Source organism: Salvelinus sp. IW2-2015, linkage group LG36, assembly GCF_002910315.2.
Source record: "Salvelinus sp. IW2-2015 linkage group LG36, ASM291031v2, whole genome shotgun sequence".
In the NCBI taxonomy this organism is placed as follows: Eukaryota; Metazoa; Chordata; class Actinopteri; order Salmoniformes; family Salmonidae; genus Salvelinus; species Salvelinus sp. IW2-2015.
Genome location: NC_036875.1, coordinates 33,888,372 through 33,912,012, shown reverse-complemented (window position 1 = coordinate 33,912,012; position 23,641 = coordinate 33,888,372). Strand labels below are relative to the sequence as shown.

At 47.1% G+C, this 23,641-nt stretch overlaps 1 protein-coding gene and 1 long non-coding RNA gene across 2 annotated transcripts in view; both read left to right on the top strand.

Annotated features, from left to right (window-relative positions):
• The window catches only part of LOC111959562 (integrin beta-5-like), a 91,334-nt gene extending 77,747 nt beyond the window's left edge, over positions 1–13,587 (top strand). The window contains 4 exon segments of the mRNA XM_023981202.2: positions 7,089–7,189; positions 9,192–9,311; positions 10,852–11,018; positions 11,687–13,587. Coding sequence (XP_023836970.1) covers positions 7,089–7,189; positions 9,192–9,311; positions 10,852–11,018; positions 11,687–11,782 — 484 coding nt within the window. The 3' untranslated portion in view covers positions 11,783–13,587.
• LOC111959563 (uncharacterized) lies at positions 271–3,256 on the top strand. The gene is made up of 3 exons (XR_002876690.2): positions 271–2,406; positions 2,515–2,674; positions 2,883–3,256. It is a non-coding gene; the product is annotated as an uncharacterized lncRNA (long non-coding RNA).
• Positions 13,588–23,641: the final 10,054 nt, after the last annotated feature.

The window sequence follows — 23,641 nt, the reverse complement described above, 5'->3', positions numbered from 1 at the left end:
GGAGAAATGGCCCCATGAGCAATGGGCCAGCCTTCCTGTCAGGCGTGGCACAAAAGACCTATCAGGGTCTGTCGGTTGACCAGGTGACGCATTACGAGGTGCTGAAAAAGGAAATCCTGTGCCGGTATGGTTACACCCTGATTAGCAGGTCACAAAGATTCCATGATTGGGCGTATGATCCTACAGCCCCCCCCCCCCCCCCCCCCCCCCCCCCCCCCCCCCGATCGCAAATGCATGATCTAATTAGGCTGGCCAAGAGCTGGCTAACTGCTGAACCCCTGACACTCACGCCCATTGAGAAAGTGGGCATAGATCAATTTATACACTCTCTTCCGGTCGAAGCTAAAAGGTTAGCCAGCCAAGCTAACCTGCAGGGCGCAGATCAGCTGGTGGAACTGGTGTAAGGACAACAGGTGGCTTTGGAGGCTCTGCGCAGAGGACAACCATGGAAGGCGGACCCTCCACTCGCCCAAAGGAGCGAAAAAGGGAGGAGGACCAGGCCGGGACCCCGGCCAAGGATAGGGGGACACCCACAGTCAGCTCCCCGAGACGACACGCCTTCCTGAACCTGGACAGCAGGAAATGTGTGTGGTGAGCCGGGACACATCGCCTGGAACTGTTTAAACCGCTATGTCCCGATCCCTTTAGCTTCACCCAGTGAGGTAGCCAACGGGCGGCCCTGCGGCTTGCTGATGGCATGCTGGCCTAGGGAGAGTGGTCCTTCCCCTGTCACCCCGGTAAGAGCCAATGGAAAGGACACCACGGCACTTGTGGACTCCGGGAGTATGGTGACCCTGGTCCGAGCTGATGTCGCCCAGTCCTCGAACCTGGCGGAGACCGTGGCCATTATGTGCATACACGGTGAGACCAAGGACTACCCTACTACACTCTTCCACCTACAGACCACAAAGGGACAACACATGGGACCGTGGGAGTCGTCCCAAACCTGCCTGTCTCAGTCCTTATCAGGAGGGATTTCCCGATGTTCCGCCAATTGTGGACCAGTATGTCCGGAGACGTGGGGAACCGAGGGAACCAGAAGGGAGGAGGAAGGCGGAGAGGTGGGAGAGACGCCAGGAGAGGGATGCCCGGATGTGTGGATTCCAGGAAGTGGACCCCCAGGCGTCAACTGACCCCCTCTGAGGGGGACTCTGTTGAAGCCAGACTGGAGATAGAGGTGGCGATTCGGAAGACATGTTCCCGATTGACCATGAGGTGGCGCCAGAGCCCGCCTCTCTAGCGGGCCGGTTAGGCACAACCCAACTGGAGGATTCCAACTTGGCCAGCGCTCTCCAGCAGGTGACCATGGTGGACGGAAAGCCCGTGGATGGGTAAGTCAAATCGCCTACCCCCATTTTTCTATAAAGAAGAAGTTCCTATATCAGGTCGTGAAGAAGAATGACGAATGTATGGAGTTGTTGTTGGTGTCCCGTCCCTTTGTACCGTCTGTCCTGCATTTGGCGCACTCCCACCTTCTTGGGGCTCACCTAGGGGTGAAGAAGACTTTAGACAGGATCAAGGCACGGTTTTAAGGACCGGGGGTGAAGAGAGCAGTGAAAGAATACTGCCGCAGTTGCCCGGAGTTCCAGCAGGTGGTGCCAAAACCCCATTATCGCAGTCCCTTAATTCTCCTACCATTATTTCAGTCCCTTTCAGCAGGATTGCGATGGACCTGGTGGGACCTCTACCAAAGAGCAACCGAGGCCACCTACACATTCTGGTGATTCTGGATTATGTCATCAGGCACCCAGAAGCCATTCCCCTGTGCACCATGGCCACCAAGGGAATCGCACGTGAGTTGGTCATCCTGTTCTCCCGAGTAGGCATCTCCGACAAGATATTGACCGACCAGGGTACCCCATTCATGTCGCGAATCATGAAGGATCTATGCAAGCTAATGAAAATAACCCAGTTGCACACCTCAGTGTTTTGCCCGCAGACCGATAGGTTGGTGGAAAGGTTTAATCGAACCCTGAAGCAGATGATAAAGAAGGTGATAGAGGCTGATGGAATTAATTGGGACCAGCTGCTACCTTACCTGATGTTCTCGATCCGAGTAGTGCCCCAAGCTTCAACAGGATTCTCTCCCTTCGAACTCCTGTACGGGATGCGACCCCGAGGACTGCTGGATGTGGATAAAGAAGCCTGGGAACAAAAACTGTCTTGGCGGCATACATCGACGATATTGTGGTCCATGGGAGCGAGTGGGAGACACATCTAAACCAGGGGAGCGCAGTACTGCAGACCTTACGGGAGGCGGGGCTAACAGCGAATCCAAAGAAATGTCGGCTCAGCCTGCGGGAGGCTGAGTACCTGGGGTACACGATCGGGAGGTGATGTGTCAAACCCCAGGTGAAGAAAGTGGAGGCGATTTGGGACTGGCACCGCCCCCTCACCAAGAAGCAGGTACGCACATTTGGGGGGTTGGCTAGTTACTACCGGAGATTTATTCCCCACTTTGCCTACCTAGCCAGCCACCTGACAGATCTGACCAGGAGCCGTCTGCCTGCCCAGGTGACATGGACCAAGGAGACGGAGAAAGCCTTCCAGGACCTAAAGGGAGCACTGTGTTCTGGACCTGTGCTGCTGACCCCGGACATCTCCAAACCATTGGTGGTACCGACCGATGCGTTCGAAACCGGGGTAGATGCCGTCCTATCACAGCTACAAGAAGGTGAGGAACACCCAGTCATGTACATTAGCCGGAAGCTGTTGCCACGGGAACAAAGATATTCCACTGTGGAGAAAGAATGTCTAGCAATAAAGTGGGCGCTGAAAACGCTGAAACCACTGGTTTGGATGTCACGGAATAAGGACAGTAACGCCCGGGTCACCCACTGGTTCCTATCCTTACAGCCCTTTGCTTTCTCTGTCGTCCACAGATCAGGTGCAGCCCATGAAAATGCCAATGCTCTCTCCAGGAGGGATGCTCTAGGTAGCTGGACTGAAGGCGGGGGGTGTGTGGCAGACGGCCGGGAGAGGTGAGGGGAGTGGTTATTGAGGGGAGATATCTTGCATCCCGCTGGCTCAACCCCCAAGCCTTATATGGACTTCCTGTCCCAACGAGGCGAGGCTCTGGATCATTAAGCCAGGGAGTGCTTGAAGATAAAAGAGGAAGCGGTCTGCACAAAGAGGAAGAGAATGGAGAGAAAAACATGCGTAATGAAGAGTGGGAGAAGAGAGAAAAATATCTGTGTGATTACTCGTTGTGACCTGGACTGTCTGATTACCCCCCTTGTGTACCGGATTGGCTGATGACCCGAGTTTTAGGATTACCCCTGGAGAATGGAACGGACAACGGGAACGACTTGTGGACTGTGAGGTAATTGGTGAATTCCCCCTTCTTCCCCAGTATACAAAAATCCCTAATAAACTCCCCATTTGCATTCTAGTTGTGCTACTGGTGCATGTTTTGTTATTGAACTTGGTGACTTGGAAACCCCACACCCTTGAGCCTGCTACAAGTGTTATTTCTTACATTATTTGCTCAGAAAGTTTATTGTATTATCTAGACAGAAATAACTTTTGAATATTCGATCGGCGGTCACTCACCAGAAATTCGACTTCCCTGACCTGGATCCTTTATTTGAACATCCCGAGGTAACTCTGTTCATCCCGGGAGCGGCACCAAAATGCAGATGCCGAAGAAGAGGTAGAAGGAGTGAGGTCCTAGTCAGACTCAGGCGGAGTGCATACCATCCACCGCTTCCGAGTATATTACTTGCTAACGTTCAGTCCTTGGACAATAAAGTAGACAAGCTCAGGGCAAGGATCTCCTTCCAGAGAGACATCAGGGACTGTAATATACACTGTTTTACGGAATCATGGCTTTCTCTGGATACATTGCCCCCATCAATTCAGCCACCGGATTTCTCTGCCCATCGCGCGGACAGGAAGAAAGAACTCTCCGGGAAAAAGAAAGCGGAAGGGTATGTTTCATGATTAACAACTCATGGTGTGATTGTGGTAACGTACAGGAACTCAAGTCCATTTGTTCTTCCGATCTGGAATATCTCACCATCAAAAGCAGACCGCATTACCACCCGAGATAATTTTCTTCAGTCATCGTCACCGCCGTGCGTATATTCCCCCTAAAGCAAACACCGCTACGGCTCTCAAGGAACTAAACTGGACTATGTGCAAACTGGAAACTACATATCCTGAGGACGCATTTATTGAAGCTGTGGACTTAAATATTAGCACAAACTCGAAAAAGTTCTGTGACACTGTAAAGTCCAGGGAGAATAAGAGCACCTCCTCCCAGCTGCCCACTGCATTGAGGCTAGGAAACACTGTCACCACCGATAAATACATGATAATTGAGAATTTCAATAAGCATTTTTATACGGCTGGCCATGCTTTCCACCTGGCTACCCCTACCCCGGTCAACAGCCCTTCACCCCCCACAGCAACTTGCCCAAGCCTCCCCCATTTCTCCTTCACCCAAATCCAGATAGCTGATGTTCTGAAAGAGCTGCAAAATCTGGACCCCTACAAATTAGCCGGGCTAGACAATCTGGATCCTCTCTTTCTAAAATTATCCGCCAAAATTGTTGCAACCCCTATTACTAGCCTGTTCAACCTCTCTTTCGTATCGTCTGAGATCCCCAAAGAACGGAAAGCTGCCGCTGTCATCCCCCTCTTCGAAAGCCAAGTTAACAAACAGATCACCGACCATTTTGAATACCACCGTACCTTCTCCGCTATGCAATCTGGTTTCAGAGCTGTAAAAGCCTCAAACAAGTTTCTAAAGACGGTTGGCATATAGTGGAAGCCTTAGGAAGTGCAACATGACCAATATCCCACTGTATCTTCAATAGGGGCTGAGTTGAAAATCGACCAACCTCAGATTTCCCACTTCCTGGTTGGATTTCTTCTCAGGTTTTTGCCTGCCATATGAGTTCTGTTATACTCACAGACATCATTCAAACAGTTTTAGAAACTTCAGAGTGTTTTCTATCCAAATGTACTAATAATATGCATATATTAGCAACTGGGACTGAGGAGCAGGCAGTTTACTCTGGGCACCTTATTCATCCAAGCTACTCAATACTGCCCCCAGCCACCCTCACAAACGTCTACAGATGCACCATGGAGAGCATCTTGTCAGGCTGTAGCACCGCCTGGTACGGCAACTGCACCGCCAGCAACCGCAGGGTTCTCCAAAGGGTGTTGCGGTCAGCCCAATGCATCACCAGGGGCACGCTACCATCTAGAAGGCGTACAGGTGCTTCAAAGCTTGGACCGAGAGACTGAGAAAAAACTTCTATCTCCAGGCCATCAGACTGTTAAACAGTCACCACTAGCCGGCCTCCGCCCAGTACCCTGCCCTGAACCTTAGTCACTGTTTTAGCTGGCTACCACCCGGTACTCTACCCAGCACCTTAGAGACTGCTGCCCTATGTACAGCGTCATTGAACACTGGGGCGGCAGGTAGCCTAGTGGTAGAGAGTTGGACTAGTAACCGAAAGGTTGCAAGATCGAATCCCCGAACTGACAAGGTAAAAGTCTGTCGTTCTGCCCCTGAACAAGGCAGTTGTTCCTAGGCCGTCATTGAAAATAAGAATTTGTTCTTAACTGATATGCCAAGTTAAATAAAGGTAAAATAAAAAAAATTGACAATTTGACTGTTTTTCCCACTATATACTGTATGTATATACAGTATTCTAGTCATGGCTCTACCTATATAACTGTTGTGCTCTACACATCTTTTTTTTTAAATCTATATACTGTCCATGCTGTCTTTGCACACCATTTTATATATTTATATATGTGTGTGTGTGTATGTATGTATGTATGTATGTATGTGTATATAATATATATATATATACAGTTGAAGTCGGAAGTTTACATACACCTTAGCCAAATACATTTAAACTCAGTTTTTCCACAATTCCTGACATTTAATCCTAGTAAAAATTCCCTGTCTTAGGTCAGTTAGGATACGTTGCTCAATTGGTATCAAGAGACCTAATGTGTGCCAGGAAAACATTCCCCCCACCACCGCCACCAGCCTGTACCGTTGACACCAGTCAGAATGGGGCCATGGACTCAAATCAAATTTTATTTGTCCATGCGCCAAATACAACAAGTGTAGACCTTACAGTGAAATGCTTACTTACAAGCCCTTAACTCGTACTGCTTACGCAAAATCCTGACTCTGCCTTCAGTATGACGCAACAGGAACCAGGATTCAGCAATGGCCCATCCGTGACAAGGACCAACGAGTTGTGCATTCCAAGATGCCGTTCTGCACACCGCTGTTGTACTGCGTCGTTATTTACCTGTTTGTGGCCCGCCTGTTAGCTTGCACTATCCTTGCCATCCTTGCCTGTTTTCACCCACAGGGCTGCCGCTGACTGAATGTTTTTTTGTTTGTCGCACCATTCTGGGTTAACCCTAGACACTGTCATGCGTGAAAAGCCCAGGAGGCCGGCCATTTCTGAGATACTGGAACAGGCGCGCCTGGCACCAACGATCATACCACGCTCAAAGTCACTTAGGTCACTTATTTTGCCCATTCTTACGTTCAATCAAACAGTAACTGGATGCCTGTCTGCCTGCTTTATATAGCAAGCCACGGCAACGTAGCAATTGGCCACTGTGTATATTTATATACCGGTTTCTGACATTGATCATTATGATATTTCTATTTATTTTTGGGGGGTGTTATGTGTGTATTGTTTAGTATTTTGTTGCTAGGTATTATTCCACTGTTGGAGCTAGAAACATAAGCATTTCGCTGCACCTGCGATACCATATGCAAATCTGTGTACGCAACCAATAAACCTTGATTTGAATTTGTTGCTATCAGTCAGGAGTCAGGACTGGGGTACCCTCACAACATGCTCCTATCATCACACATGGATCTTATTTGAGAGAGGTAAAAGGTGACCTTTTAGTGCGTGACCATTGACCCTAACCTGACCTTAACCTCAATGCCTGTTTACACACAGTCTGTTCACCTCTGTGCTCCTGTGAACACGCCATGTGTATGATGCATGTCATTATGCCACGCTTACAGTCTCTCTCTCTGTCTCTCTCTATCCATCCCTCCCTCCCGCCATCTCTCTCTCTCTCCGCTCCAGGGAATGCATCGAATGCCGGCTTTTCAGCTCTGGAAGACTGTCCGACAACCAGACCTGCCAGCGGCTATGCAAGGATGAGATCATCACCGTGGAAACGCTTAGTGAGTAAACAACACACTGACTGTGGTTCCTTTAACATCAGCTGGCCTGCAGACACACATATCAATGTCTGTGGTTAGCTTCTGCAACACTTTCAGTTGTGTCAATGCATTACATACTGTACCTCTTCCCTTGTCCTTGTCTGTTAGCTGTCCCCTACTCTTACTGGGCACAGCCTCGCCAAAACATGCCATACATACAATTGTTACCGCTCTTTTAGATAATGTGACATGACCCAGCTGCTCTGACAGGGTAGCTTCAGACCAAAGTAAAGCACACTCATGAACACACACAGTGTCTGGCCATCTCTGTGCTAATACAGCCCCCACGTCACATGTATGTATTTAAGCCGGCACCATCTCTACAGCGAAGCATGGTGGTGGCAGCATCATGCTGTGGGAATGTTTTTCAGCGACAGGGACTGGGATACTAGTCAGGAATGGAGCAAAGTACAGAGAGATCCTTAAAGAAAACCTGCTCTCAAGACCTCAGACTGGGGCCAAGGTTCACCTTCCAACAGGACTACGACCCTAAGCACACAGCCAAGACAACACAGGAGTGGCTTCAGGACAAGTCTCTGGATGTCCTTGAGTGGTCCAATCAGAGCCCTGACTTGAACCCGATTGAACATTTCTGGAAAGACCTGAAAATAGCTGTGCAGCTCCCCATCCAACCTGACAGAGCTTGAGAGGATCTGCAGAGAAGAATGGGAGAAACTCCCCAAATACAGGTGTGCCAGGCATGTCGCGTCATACCCAAGAAGACTTGAGGCTGTAATTGCTGCCAAAGGTGCTTCAACAAAGTACTGAGTAAAGGGTCTGAATACTTATGTAAATATGATATTTCAGTTTTGGAATTTAAAAAAAATGTGCATGTATTTCTGAAAACCTGTTTTTGCTTTGTCATTATGGGGTATTGTGTGTAGATTGATGAGGGGGGGGAAAACAATTTAATACATTTTAGAATAAAGCTGTAACATAACAAAATGTGGAAAAATCAAGGGGTCTGAATACTTTCCGAATGCACTGTATGCGCAAACTGTTTCGACTGGGAAGCATGCCACAGGTTTAGATGCAGCCCTGCCTACATCCTCCCTACCGCGCCCTCAAAACAAACATGTAACTTTACCTGCAACCATAAAGCTAAACTGTCATCGCGTGATGTCTTTTAAAAGCATGGCCCGTAAGTGGAACAGAGTCCCAGGGCTTTTGACCGTAAAAAAAGCTTTTCACTCCACCTCAGCATTGCGGGATAGATTTGACTTGTGCCTAGGAATGTATTAATAAGTTAATGGTAGTTGTCTGGGAATTATCATGATGGCATGCCGGGCGGAGACGTAGACACTTTGGCTCATGATTTGAAGGGCTTGTTAAACTATTTTAAGGCCCTTCCCTCTGTGTCGCCCGGCCCAGCTCTGCCCTCCCTGTTCCAGGGCTGCTCTGTTTTACTGCATTCTCTCTCTGCTATTCCAACCATCTGACTTCCCCTAATGGACTCCTCATGTACATTCCGGGAACTTATCTTTCGCCAAAAGCGAAGGGGATAAGGAAGGGCTGGATGTGGCGATGGGGAAAAAGCAAGGGGGAAAGGCTGGAGGTAGTCTGGCTCCTCAGTCAATCCCCAAGGCAGTTAGAATATTTGAATAATAAAGAGTTCGCAAAAACAAGGACAAGAAACCAAAGCAAATCTCTGTCCTTACCGTTGATTGCAATCATTCACTATCCAAGAGTGCTTTCCCAATAAAATAATACATGTTGATCTGTTTTTGCACAGTGTTGTGCTGTTGGATATCTCCCCATTCTCTTGTTTTCTTTCTTCTCTCTCTCTCTCCTCCCTCTCTCCCTGAAGCTGTACGTTTAGCCAGCTGTTTTATTGCTTGTGTCTCAGCAGCGCCTCCCTCTCTCTCTCTCCTCCCTCTCTCCCTGAAGCTGTACGTTTAGCCAGCTGTTTTATTGCTTGTGTCTCAGCAGCGCCTCCCTCTCTCTCTTTTCTCCCCTCTCACAGAAACAGATGACCCCAACGCTGTCCTCTGCCTGTACAAGACGGAGAACGAATGTGTGATGAAGTTCACGTACTCTGAACACGCCAACGGCATGTCAGTCCTCACAGCTCTCAAAGAGCCAGGTCAGTACTGGTCAAAGACTATCCTCTGCTACAGAAAACATGGACATAACCCATCAGCCAACCGCTTCTCCTCATACATTCATTTTCACAGAAATAGAGGAAGAAAACACAAACACAGAAGGCCATGTGTTGCTGATGTACAAAAATAGACCCTATCTGTTTATTATTATGAGTCTGTGCTGGGCCTCTTGTGCACATGCATTCTATTGGACAGTGTGGGGATGATATTAGATTTATATGTCATCGTGTAAACAAAGGCCTGTTTTTTAAGAGCCATTGTTTATATTTGTTTGTGACTTTCCTGTGTATATATCCCTTCCTGTCTTTGTATCCTGTCCATGCCCTTTTCTATGTTTCTGGTCTGTCTCTTGCCTATATCGGTCTGTTTCTATGTTCCTGTCTATATATATCTCTTTCTATATTTGTCTTGTCGATCTGTCTATTTCTATGTTCCTATCTATATGATTGTGGACTACAGGAAAAGGAGGACCGAGCACGCCCCCATTCTCATCGACTGGGCTGAAGTGGAGCAGGTTGAGAGCTCCTTGGTGTCCACATCACCAACAAACTACCATGGTCCAAACACACCAAGTCAGTCGTGAAGAGGGCCCGACAAAACCTATTCCGCCTCAGGAGACTGAAAAGATTTGGCATGGGTCCTCAGATCCTCAAAAAAGTCTACAGCTGCACCATCGAGAGCATCCTGACTGGTTGCATCACTGCCTGGTATGGCAACTGTTCGGCCTCCAACTGCAAGGCACTACAGAGGCTAGTGCGTACGGCCCAGTACACCACTAGTGCCAAGCTTCCTGCCGTTCAGGACCTCTATACCAGGCGGTGTCAGAGGAAGGCCCTAAAAATTGTCAAAGACTCCAGCCACCCTAGTCATAGACTGTTCTCTCTGCTACCGCACGGCAAGCAGTACCGGCGCTCGCCAAGTCTAGGTCCAAGAGGCTTCTAAACAGCTTCTACCCCCAAGCCATAAGACTCCTGAACAGCTAATCAAATGGCTACCCAGACTATTTGCATCCCCCCCCCCCCCACACACTTTTACACTGCTGCTGCTGCTCCTCCTCTGTTTATTATCTATGCGTAGTCACTTTAATAGCTCTACCTACATGTACATATTACCTCGACTAACTGGTGCCCCCGCACATTGACTCTGTACCGGGACCTCCTGTATATAGCCTCGCTACTGTTATTTTACTGCTGCTCTTTAATTATTTGTTACTTTCATTTTTTACATACCTATTTTTTACTTAACACTTATTTTTCTTAATACTGCATTGTTGGTTAAGGGCTTGTAATTAAGCATTTCACTGTAAAGTCTACACCTGTTGTATTCGGCGCATGTGACAAATACAATTTTATTTGAAATATCTCTATTTTTCCTGTCTGTCTGTCTATTTCAATGTTCCTGTCTATATCTCTCGTTCTATATTTGTCTTAATCTTTGAGTATTTTCTTTGTTCCTGTGTATATCAGATTTTTTATAACCTTTGTTTTATGTTTGTTTGTTTGCCTCCCCTCCCGTCTCCAGAGTGTGGCGCATCGCCGGACGCCATGACGGTCCTCCTGGCGGTGGTGGGCAGTATCCTGCTGGTGGGCATCGTGCTGCTAGCCATCTGGAAGCTGGTCATCACCGTGCACGACCGCAGAGAGTTCGCCCGCTTCCAAAGCGCACGCTCACGCGCACGATATGAGATGGTGAGGAAGGGATATAACCTGCCTACTTCAGTGATTTACATATGAAAGGTTGAATTTACTGAATTTTTTTTGCCAAATAGTGTAAGTTATGGGAATCATTGAGAAGGATAACTGTCCTATCTATTACTGACTACAGTATCTATCAAATGAAAAGCTGTGAATTACTGTTACTGACTGTTTTGGGCCAGAGTAAATCTATAGAAGTAATGAGACACTTGCATGTCTGAGAAGGATAGGATATATGCACATTCCATTTTAAATGTTGAGATGTAATGTAGACGTCTGACAGTTGTGGAATTTCAACAATAATTTGAATCTTATTGTGGTGTATGTTTGGAACAGTTTCCATATATCATAACACTCCAGCTAACTGAAGACATATGTAGAATCTGGGATGGGAACATAGTTGTCTATGATACAATCGGTATGACCACTTAGGCTGTTCACACTGATCACATTTAAGTTGAAGCATCTGCAGGAGAAAAAACGTATGTTGATTGAAACCATCAGATGTCTTCTTGGACAACAGAGCTGTCACTTAGGTGGAGAGCTGTTTGGAAAACTGACTGTTCCAAAGTTCAGAGGCTGCACCTCAAATGTCCACCCTTCCTCGATATGTGCATTTTAATCAACTGACTGACCCATTTTTCTCCCCCCCCCCCCCTCAGGCCTCCAACCCCGTGTACAAGCAGCCCATCTCCAACGACTATGTAGAAACCGATTTCACTATGTACAGCAAGTCTTACAACGGAGCAGCCCACTGACCTCCTCCACACGGGGTGTTGGTGTGGCGGGGGGCACGGCAGGACCGGTCCAAGTAGAGAACCAAGAGGGTTGGGAAATGAAGAAATGAACTCAACCATCTATCTGATCTGCCTTAAGACTTATGACGGACTGAAACAGAAGTGAAAATAGTAGTCTGGATTGTTTCTGGGGAACCTGTGGCCTTTTCTCTCCCTGACTGAGAAGGGAAATTACCCACTGCCATGACGTGATGAGATGTGACTGAAAGCTCTGGTCTGCCCTGTGTGCTTTACTGAGCTCTGGTCTGCCCTGTGTGATTTACTGAGCTCTGGTCTGCCCTGTGTGATTTACTGATGTCAGTAGAATACAGCCCAGAGGACGAGCAACAACATTCATGGACTCTTGGTCTGGAACTTGTTTAAAGAAGACAGAGATAATAATATGTGCTCCTCCGAGTCTTTTCTCCAACTAACAAGCAGATGTTATATAAACAAAATTGACTTCGTAGACAGAACAATGAAACCATGTCTGTCACTGACAATTTGAGTGAATTTACCAACTTTTAAGTACATAAACCATAACTCCTCCTTCACATAAGCAGCAATATATACATTGTACAGACAGACAAGGCATCAACTTATATTTTTGTTTTTTTTACTCTGAAAAATGCCTTTCCTGACAGTCAACTATGCATCCTCCTTCATAACAAGTGGAAATATTCAATAATGTAACGTTACATCAGCAGGAGTCGTTCAGGTTCATGACATAAAAAGAGCACATATTTTTGGGTGACGATGACGTTGACATCATGGTACTAAACATTAAAAGAGCACTAGTTTTCTTATCCTTGTTTTACACGACAGATGATGATGTTATTAGGAGAGTCTCATAAAGTGACTAAGAATCTCTCTATTCTCATTGTGTTGTTGTTACACGCCATTTGCACTCTAGTCTTGATCTGTTTAGTTAGCCTGGACCCAGATCTGTTTGGGCTGTATCCAACCCCTATGGTCATTGTCATTGCCAAACAAATAGATACATTTAGATACAGCACTAAGAGATTTGGCCCCAGGCTACTATTAAGTATGGCTGCAGTAACCCTGCTGTCATGATGTGAGGGTGGGTGGGTTGGTGGAGAGGCTGGTGAAGGACTCTTAGCTGTGTTGCCATTGGACATAACTCTCCCTCACCCGTTTCTACAGGAAGAGTCAGGACTTTAACATGGCACTGGAGTAATGAAAGTGCTTCAGTATGAGTTGGGAGGGATGACCCCTCGTCAAATGTGTTCTGTGACCTTTTTTGTGATGGCGAGCAGTGTGTGTGTGAGAGACAGACAAAGGGCGGAGAGAAGGAGTGTGTGCGTGCCAGCGTGAGTGCGTGTGAGAGTGTTTGAGACGGAAAAGGGGGGAGAGAGAGAGTGTTTTAGACGGGGAGAGAGTGAGTTTGAGACGGGGAGAGCGAGAGAGAGAAAGAGAGTGTGTTTGAGAGAGGGAGAGAGTGTTTGAGACAGGGGGAGAGAGAGAGTGTGTTTGAGACAAAGGGAGAGAGAGCGTGTGGATGCGCCAAATGTAATAAGAGTCACATAATAACTGTCTCACAGTTGCGTTGTGCTTACTTGTGTCTTGGCACCCTGTGGGGAAATGCATTAGCCCAGACCTTTGTGAGTTCAACAGTAAAATGTACATTCTCCAGCATCCTTCCTATACAGCATTGATAATTCACCAATAGAGACCAGTAGATTTACAACACTACTACATGTACACGTCATTCTGCACACAGAGCAGGAATACAGAAGACAGCAATAAATGGATGACATAAAAGCAAACGTATAGCCCACTTATTTGACGTTTACTCCCTGTGGTGACCCTCTTGCAATTTTTTGCCTGTGCAGTTTCACCTGTGCAGCAATCGTGAAATTATACATTTTGAAATAACAAAAATGAACAGCCGGTCTGTAGTTGGTGGAGGGTGACACCAAACATTAACTAAGAAAGGCATGAATTAATTGGGGGTGTTGCACTGAACCTCAGGTGACAGGGCAGCTGTGTCTGTGTGTGGCTCTGAACCTCAGGTGACAGGGCTGCTGTGTCTGTGTGGCTCTGAACCTCAGGTGACAGGGCTGCTGTGTCTGTGTGGCTCTGAACCTCAGGTGACAGGGCTGCTGTGTCTGTGTGTGGCTCTGAACCTCAGGTGACAGGGCTGCTGTGTCTGTGTGGCTCTGAACCTCAGGTGACAGGGCAGCTGTGTCTGTGTGTGGCTCTGAACCTCAGGTGACAGGGCAGCTGTGTCTATGTGTGCGTGTGTTCAAACATCTGTTCTCCTTCATAACCAATAAGCAGAAGTCCATCATCCTCGTGTACACCTCCCTAACGTAGCTCATCTACACCTCCCTAACGTAGCTCATCTACACCTCTCTAACGTAGCTCATCTCCACCTCCCTAACGTAGCTCATCTCCACCTCCCTAACGTAGCTCATCTACACCTCCCTAACGTAGATCATCTCCACCTCCCTAACGTTAGCTCATCCACCTCCCTAACGTAGCTCATCTCCACCTCCCCTAACGTAGCTCATCTCACCTCCCTAACGTAGACTCATCCTACACCTACCCACGTAGCTCATCTACACCTCCCTAACGTAGCTCATCTCCACCTCGAACATCCCTAACGTAGCTCATCTATCACCTCCCTAACTCAATCTCCACTCCACTAACGTAGTCATCTACACCTCCCTAACGTAGATCATCTACACATGCCCTAAACGTAGCTCATCTCCAACCTCCCTAACGTAGCTCATCTCACCTCCTAACGTAGCTCATACTCCACCTCCCTAACGTAGCTCATCTCCACCTCCCTAACGTAGCTCATCTACACCTCCTAACGTAGCTCATCTACACCCCCTAACGTAGCTCATCTACACACTCCAAACTAGCTCATCTACACCTTCTAACGATAGCTCATCTCCACCTCCTAACGTAGCTCATCTCCCCATCCTACTAGCTATCTACACCTCCCAACGTAGACTCATCTACACCTCCCTAACGTAGCTCATCTACACCTCCCTAACGTAGCTCATCGTACACCTCCCTAACGTAGCTCATCTACACTCCCTTAACGCTAGCTCATTACCCACCTTCCCCCTAACTAGCTCATCTCACCTCCCACGTATCATCGTCACTCCTACGTAGATCATCTCACCTCCACTAACGTAGCTCATCTACACCTCCTAAGTAGCTCATCTACACCTCCCCTAACGTAGTCTCATCTACACCTCCCTAACGTAGCTCATCTACACCCCCTAACGTAGCTCATACTACACCTCCCTAACGTAGCTCATCTACACCTCCTAACGATAGCTCATCTACACCTCCCTAACGTAGCTCATTCCACCTCCCTAACGTAGCTCATCTCCACCTCCCTAACAGTAGCTCATCTCCACCTCCCTAACGTAGCTCATCTCCACCTCCCTAACGTAGCTTCATCTTCACCTCCCTAACGTAGCTCATCTCCACCTCCCTAACGTAGCTCATCTCACTCCAACATCTACACCTCCCTAACGTAGACTCATCTACACCTCCCTAACGTAGCCATCTACACCTCCTAACGTAGCTCTCTCCGACTCTCCTAACGTAGCTCATCTACACCTCCCTAACTAGCTCATCTACACCTCCCTAACGTAGCTCATCTCCACCTCCCCTAACGTAGCTCATCTCCACCTCCCTAACGTAGCTCATCTCCACCTCCCTAACGTAGATCATCTCCACCTCCCTAACGTAGCTCATCTCCACTCCTAACGTAGCTCAATCTCACACCTCCCTAACGTAGCTCATCTCCACCTCCCTAACGTAGCTTCATCTCCACCTCCCCTAACGTAGCTCATCTCACCTCCTAACGTAGTCATCTACACCTCCCCTAACGTACGTAACCTCCACTCCTACGTCTCATCTCCACCTCCCTAACGTAGCTCATCTCCACTCCCTAACGTAGCTCATTCACCTCCCTAACGTAGCTCATCTCCACCCTCCTAACGTAGCTCATCTCACCTCCTACGTAGCTCATCTCCACCTCCCTACGTAGCTCATCACCCCTAACGTAGCTCATCTACACCTCCCTAACGTAGCTCATCTACCTCCCTAACGTAGCTCATCCACCTCCCTAACGTAGTCATCTCCACCATCCCTAACGTAGCTCATCTCCACCTCCTACGTAGTCACTCCCTAACGTAGCTCATCTCACCTCCCTAACGTGCTCATCTCACACTCCCTACGTAGCTCATCTCCACCTCCCTAACGTAGCTTCATCATCCACCTCCCTAACGTAGACTATCTACACCTCCCTAACGTAGCTCATCTCCACTCCCTAACGTAGCTCATCTCCACCTCCCTAACGTAGCTCATCTACACCTCCCTAACGTAGCTCATCTACACCTCCCTAACGTACTCATCCACAGCCTCCCTAACGTAGCTCATCTCCACCTCCCTAACGGTAGCTCATCTCCACCTCCCTAACGTAGCTCATCTCCACCTCCCTAACGTAGCTCGATCTCCACCCCCTAACGTAGCTCATCCACCTCCCTAACGTAGCTCATCTCCACCCCCTAACGTAGCTCATCTCCACCTCCCTACGTAGCTCATCTCCACCTCCTAACGTAGCTCATCTACACCTCCCTAACGTAGCTCATCTACACCTCCCTAACGTAGCTCATCTACAACCTCCTAACGTAGCTCATCTACCACCTCCCTAACGTAGCTCATCTCCACTCCCTAACGTAGCTCATCTCCACCATCCCTAACGTAGCTCATCTCCACCTCCCTAACGTAGCTCATCTCCACCTCCCTAACGTAGCTCATCTCACAACCTCCCTAACGTAGCTCATCTCCACCTCCCTAACGTAGCTCATCTCCACCTCCCTAACGTAGCTCATCTACACCTCCCTAACGTAGCTCATCTCCACTCCCTAACGTAGCTCATCTACACCTCCCTAACGTAGCTCTCCAATCGGCTACACCTCCCTAACGTAGCTCAATCACCTCCCCTAACGTAGCTCATCTCCACCTCCTAACGTAGCTCATCTCCACCTCCCTAACGTAGCTCATCTCCACCCCCTAACGTAGCTCATCTCCACCTCCCTAACGTAGCTCATCTCCACCTCCCTAACGTAGCTCATCTCCACCTCCCTAACGTAGCTCATCTCCACCTCCCATACGTGTCATCTCCACCTCCCTAACGTAGCTCATCTCCACCTCCCTAACGTAGCTCATCTCCACCTCCCTAACGTAGCTCATCTCCACCTCCCTAACGTAGCTCATCTCCACCTCCCTAATAGCTCATCTCCACTCCCTAACGTAGCTCATCTCCACCTCCCTAACGTAGCTCATCTCCACCTCCCAACGTAGCTCATCTCCACCTCCCTAACGTAGCTCATCTCCACCTCCCAACGTAGCTCCTCACACTCCCTAAGTAGCTCATCTCAACCTCCTAACGTAGCTCATCTCCACCTCCTCTACAGTAGCTCATCTCCACCTCCCTAACGTAGCTCATTCTCCACCTCCCTAACGTAGCTCATCTACACCTCCCTAACGTAGATCATCACACCTCCCTAACGTAGCCTCATCTACACCTCCCTAAAACGTAGATCATCTCCACCTCCTAACGTAGATCATCTCCACCTCCCTACGTAGTCATCTCACCCCCTAACGTAGTCATCTCCACATCCCTAACGTAGCTCATCTCCACCTCCCTAACGTAGCTCATCTCCACATCCGCCTCAACGTAAGCTCATCCTCCACCTCCCTAAACGTAGCTCATCTCCACCTCCCTAACGTAGCTCTATCTCCACCTCCCTAACGTAGCTCACTACTCCCACTCTCCCCTACGTAGCTCATCTCCACCTCCCTAACGTAGCTCATCTCCACCTCCTACGAGCATCATCTCCACCTCCCTAACGTAGCTCATCTCACCCCCCTAACGTAGCTCATTACACCTCCCTAACGTAGCTCATGTTACACCTGCTCCCTAACGTAGCTCATTCACCTCCTACGTTAAAGCTCTCTCCACCTCCCTAACGTAGCTCATCTACCACCTCCCTACTAGATAGCTCATCTCATCACTCACCTAACGTGCTCATCTACACCTCCCTAACGTAGATTCACTCCCACGTGCCCACTAACGTAAGCTCATCTCCACCTCCTAACGGTACTCCATCTCCCACCCTCCAAACAGACTACAGGAATAACGGACTAACGAGATCATCTCACCTCCCTAACGTAGCTCATCTCCACCTCCGTAACGTAGCTCATCTCCACCTCCCTACGTAGCTCATCTCCACCTCCTAACGTAGCTCATCTCCCTCGCTAACATAGCTTCATCTCAAACTACCTAACGTAGCTCATCTCCACTCCCTAACTAGCTCATCTCCACCTCCCTAAACGTAGCAGTCTCATACTCTCTACACCTCCCTAACGTAGACTCACTCTACACCTCCCTAACGTACTCCATCTCCACCTCCCTAACGTAGCTCATCTACACCTCCCCTAACGTAGCTCATCATCCACCTCCCTAACGCTAGCTCATCACACCTCCCTAACGTAGCTCATCTCCACTCCCTAACGTTAGCTCATCTCCACCTCCCTAACGTAGCTCATCTCCACCTCCCTAACGATGTAGTCATCTCCACCTCCCTAACGTAGCTTCATCTGCACCTCCCCTAACGTAGCTCATCTTCACCTCCCTAACGTAGCTTCATCTGCACCTCCCTAACGTAGGCTCATTCTCCACCTCCCTAACGTAGCTCATCTACACCTCCCAACAACGTAGCTCATCTCCACCTCCCTAACTAGCTCATCATCCACTCCCTAACGTAAGCTACATCTCCAACCTCCCTAACGTAGCTCATCTCCACCTCCCTAACGATACTCATCTACCTCTCCCTAACGTAGCTCGATCTCCACCTCCTAACCTAACGTAGAAACACCTTCCTAAACCTAACATAGCAGGTAACAGAAAACTTCTAACGATAGCAGGCGTAAAGAAACACCTTCTAACCTAACGTAGCAGGAGCGTTAAAGAAACACCTTCCTAACGCCTAACGTAGCAGGCGTTAAAGAACACCTTCCTAACCTAACGTAGCAGGCGTTAAAGAACCTCTTCCTAACCTAACGTGAGCAGGCGTTATAAAGAAACATCTTCCTAACCTAACGTAGCAGGCGTTAAAGAAACACCTCCCTAAACTCAACGTAGCAGGCGTTTAAAGCACCTCCCTTGGTCCCAGCACTCTGTCGTCGACCTGACGACCCTCAACCATTGCTTCTCTCCTCAGCTAACCAGTTATGTATTAGTTGCATAAATTCAGCCATATTTTTCCGAGTTCAATGAACTGCAAATAGACTCATAGATAAGTAAACAACCAATTAATGTCAATAAACACATGGAAATAGTTGTTTTCCTTATTCAGTTTTCAGAGAGCTTGATGGTTCACATAAACTGGAAATGCATACTATTTTCTTGCTGCTAACTGCATAGTTTGCAAGACACCAAGTATAGAGGGAAGGGGAACTAATACTGGGATATGGAACATGTCTATGGGACTGGATGGACTGTTATTTCAGCCTGAAGTGAGGCACATAATCTCTGCAATCCCCCGCCAGTGTATACAGCCCACACACACACATCCATCTAGCAAGCCAGCACACTCCAATGTGAAGTCATTATCCCAGAGCAGTCGGGGCCAACCTCAGTCCAGGTTTCAGTTGTAGGGGGGGAAGAAAGGTAGGTAGCTTGTTAGTTTAGTTCTCTTTGTCGGAACGAACAGGGACATATACCAGAGGAGGACTGACTTCAAAGGATAGAGCTACAGGGACTTCCAGAGAGGACTGTTAAAATAGAGGCTACAGGACTTCCAGAGAGGACTGTTAAAATAGAGGCTACAGGGACTTCACAGAGAGGACTGTTAAAATAGAGGTACAGGGACTTCCAGAGAGGACTGTTGAAATAGAGGCTACAGGGAACTATCAGAGAGGACTGTTAAAATAGAGGCCTACAGGAGCTTCCAGAGAGGACTGTTAAAATAGAGGCTACAGGGACTTACCAGAGGACTGTTGAAATAAGAGGCTACAGGAACTATCCAGAGAGAGGGACTGTTAAAATAGAGGCTACAGGGACTTACAGAGAGGACTGTATGAAATAGAGGCTACAGGGACTTACAGAGAGGACTGTTAAAATAGAGGCTACAGGGACTTACAGAGAGGACTGTTGAAATAGAGGCTACAGGGACTTCCAGTAAGGTGAGTGAAACATTTACTATGGGCTAACTCTGCAAATAGCACTGATTTGAAAAGTCAATCGATCAATACTATAATAATACTCTTAGCAAAAATGTTTACCTTTAATTTACAATCTGTAAAAGATAGATGTGAGTGGTTGAGGGTAGCTGAAGGCTGGGACTAAAAACAAACAAACGATAACTAATGTAAAATATACTGTGCCTGTAAAATGTATATAGTATGTATAAGCTGGAAGTAGAAGCCTAAGTATTATTGTCCATTAATTTTGCTACAATTAGGGGAGGAGTGGTAAGGTTAGGGGAAAATAATAAAGAAGGAAAATATATTTTCAAAATCTATATTTCAAATAATATGTCTATTTACAAAACAATATACAGTGTCTTCGGGAAGTATTCAGACTCCTTGACTTTTTCCACATTTTGTTACGTTACAGCCTWATTCTAAAATTGATTGAAAATATATATATCCTCATCAATCTACACACAATACCCCATAATGTCAAAGAAAAAACTGTTATAAAAACTGAAATATCATATTTACATTACACTCGGTACTTGGCTGAAGCACTTTTGGCAGCGATTACAGCCATGAGTCTACTTGGCTGTGATGCTACAAGTTTGGCACACCTGTATTTAGGGAGTTTCTCCCATTCTTCTCTGCAGATCCTCTCAAGCTCTGTCAGGTTGGATGAGGAACGTTGCTGCACAGCTATTTTCAGGTCTCTCCAGAGATGTTCAATCGGGTTCAAGTCCGGGCTCTGGCTGGGCCACTCAAGGACATTCAGAGACTTGTCCCAAAGCCATTCCTGCGTTGTCTTGCCTTAGGGTGTGCTTAGGGTTGTAGTCCTGTTGGAAGGTGAACCTTCACCCCAGTCTGAGGTCCTGAACGCTCTGGAGCAGGTTTTCATCAAGGATCTCTCTGTACTTTGCGCCGTTCATCGTTCCCACGATCCTGACTAGTCTCCCAATCCCTGCCGCTGAAAAACATTCCCACAGCATGATGCTGCCACCACCATGCTTCACCGAAGGGATGATGCCAGGTTTCCTCCAGACGTGACGATTGGCATTCAGGCCAAAGAGTTCCATTTTGGTTTCATCAGACCACAACATCTTGTTTCTCATGGTCTGAGAGTCTTTAGCTGCATTTTGGCAAACTCCAAGCGAGTTGTCATGTACCTTTTACTGAGGAGCGGCTTCCATCTGGCCATTTTCCAATAAAGGCCTGATTGGTGGAGTGCTGCAGAGATGGTTGTCTTTCTGGAAGGTTCTCCCATCTCCACAGAGGAACTCTGGAGCTCTGTCAGAGTGACCATCGGGTTCTTGGTCACCTCCCTGATCATGGCCCTTCTCACCCGATTGCTCAGTTTGGCCGGGTGGCCAGCTCTAGGAAGAGTCTCGGTGGTTCCAAACTTCATCCATTTAAGAATGACGGAGGCCACTGTGTTCTTGGGGACCTTCAATGCTGCAGAAATAAAAACCTGTTCTCGCTTTGTCATTATGGGGTATTTAGGTATTTTGGGTAATTTATTAGGATTCCCATTAGCTGTTGCAAAAGCAGCAGCTACTCTTCCTGGGGTCCACACAAAACATGAAACATGACATTAAACAGAACATTAATAGAAAATAACAGCTCAAGGACAGAACTAAATTAAACAAATGTAAAGGCACACTTAACCTACATTGCAATACGTACACACAAACGATCTAGGTTAAATACGGGAGAGGCGTTGTGCAGTGAGGTGTTGCTTTATCTGTTTTTTGAAACCCGGGTTGTTGTTTATTTGAGCAATATGAGATGGAACAGAGTTCCTTGCAATAATGACTCTACAGTTGAAGTCGGAAGTTTAGCCAAATACATTTAAACTCAGTTTTTCATAATTCCAGACATTTAATCCTAGTAAAAATTCCCTGTCTTAGGTCAGTTAGGATCACCACTTTATTTTAAGAATGTGAAATGTCAGAATAATAGTACAGAGAATTATATATTTCAGCTTTTATTTCTCATCACAATCCAAGTGGGTCAGAAGTTTACATACACTCAATTAGTATTTGGTAGCATTGCCTTTAAATTGTTTAACTCTGGTCAAGCGTTTCAGGTAGCCTTCCACAAACTTCCCACAAAAAGTTGGGTGAATTTTGTGCCCATTCCTCCTGACAGAGCTGGTGTAACTGAGTCAGGTTTGTAGGCCTCCTTGCTCGCACATGCTTTTTCAGTTCTGCCCACACATTTTGTATGGGATTGAGGTCAGGGCTTTGTGATGGCCACTCCAATACCTTGACATTGTTGTCCTTAAGCCATTTTGCCACAACTTTGGAAGTATGCTTGGGGTCATTGTCCATTTGGAAGACCCATTTGCGACCAAGCTTGAACTTCCTGACTGATGTCTTGAGATGTTGCTTCAATATATCCACATAATTTCCCCTCATGATGCCATCTATATTGTGAAGTGAACCAGTCCCTCCTGCAACAAAGCACCCCCACAACATGATGCTGCCACCCCCGTGCTTCATTATGGCTAAACAGTTCTATTTTTGTTTCATCAGACCAGAGGACATTTCTCCAAAAGTACGATCTTTGTCCCCATGTGCAGTTGCAAACCGTAGTCTGGCTTTTTTATGGAGGTTTGGAGCGTGGCTTCTTCCTTGCTGAGCGGCCTTTCAGGTTATGTTAATATAGGACTAGTTTTACTGTGGATATAGATACTTTTGTACCCGTTTCCTCCAGCATCTTCACAGGGTTCTTTGCTGTTGTTCTGGGATTGATTTGCACTTTTCGCACCAAAGTACGTTAATCTCTAGGAGACAGAACGCGTCTCCTTCCTGAGCGGTATGACGGCTGCGTGGTCCCATGGTGTTTATACTTGCGTACTATTGTTTTATACAGATGAACGTGGTACCTTCAGGCGTTTTGGAAATTGCTCCCAAGGATGAACCAGACTTGTGGAGGTCTACAATTTTCTTTCTGAGGTCTTGGCTGATTTCTGTTGATTTATTTCCCATGATGTCAAGCAAAGAGGCACTAAGTTTGAAGGTAGGCCTTGAAATACATCACAGGTACACCTCCAATTGACTCAAATGATGTCAATTAGCCTATCAGAAGCTTCTAAAGCCATGACATCATTTCTGGAATTTTCAAGCTGTTTAAAGGATGGTCAATTTAGTGTATGTAAACTTCTGACCCACTGGAATTGTTGATACAGTGAATTATAAGTGAAATAATCTGTCTGTAAACAATTTGTTGGAAAAATTACTTGTCGTGCACAAAGTAGATGTCCTAACCGACTTGCCAAAACTATAGTTTCTTAACAAGAAATTTGTGGAGTGGTTGAAAACTAGTTTTAATGACTCCAACCTAAGTGTATGTAAACTTCCGACTTCAACTGTATATAATACTGTACGCTTTCTTGAATTTGTTCTGGATTTGGGGACTGTGAAAAGACCCCTGGTGGCATGTCTGGTGGGGTAAGTGTGTGTGTCAGAGCTGTGTGTAAGTTGACTATGCAAACAATTTGGGATTTTCAACACATGAATGTTTCTTATTAGAGGAAGTGATACAATTAGTCTCTCCTCAACTCTTAGCCAAGACAGACTGACATGCATA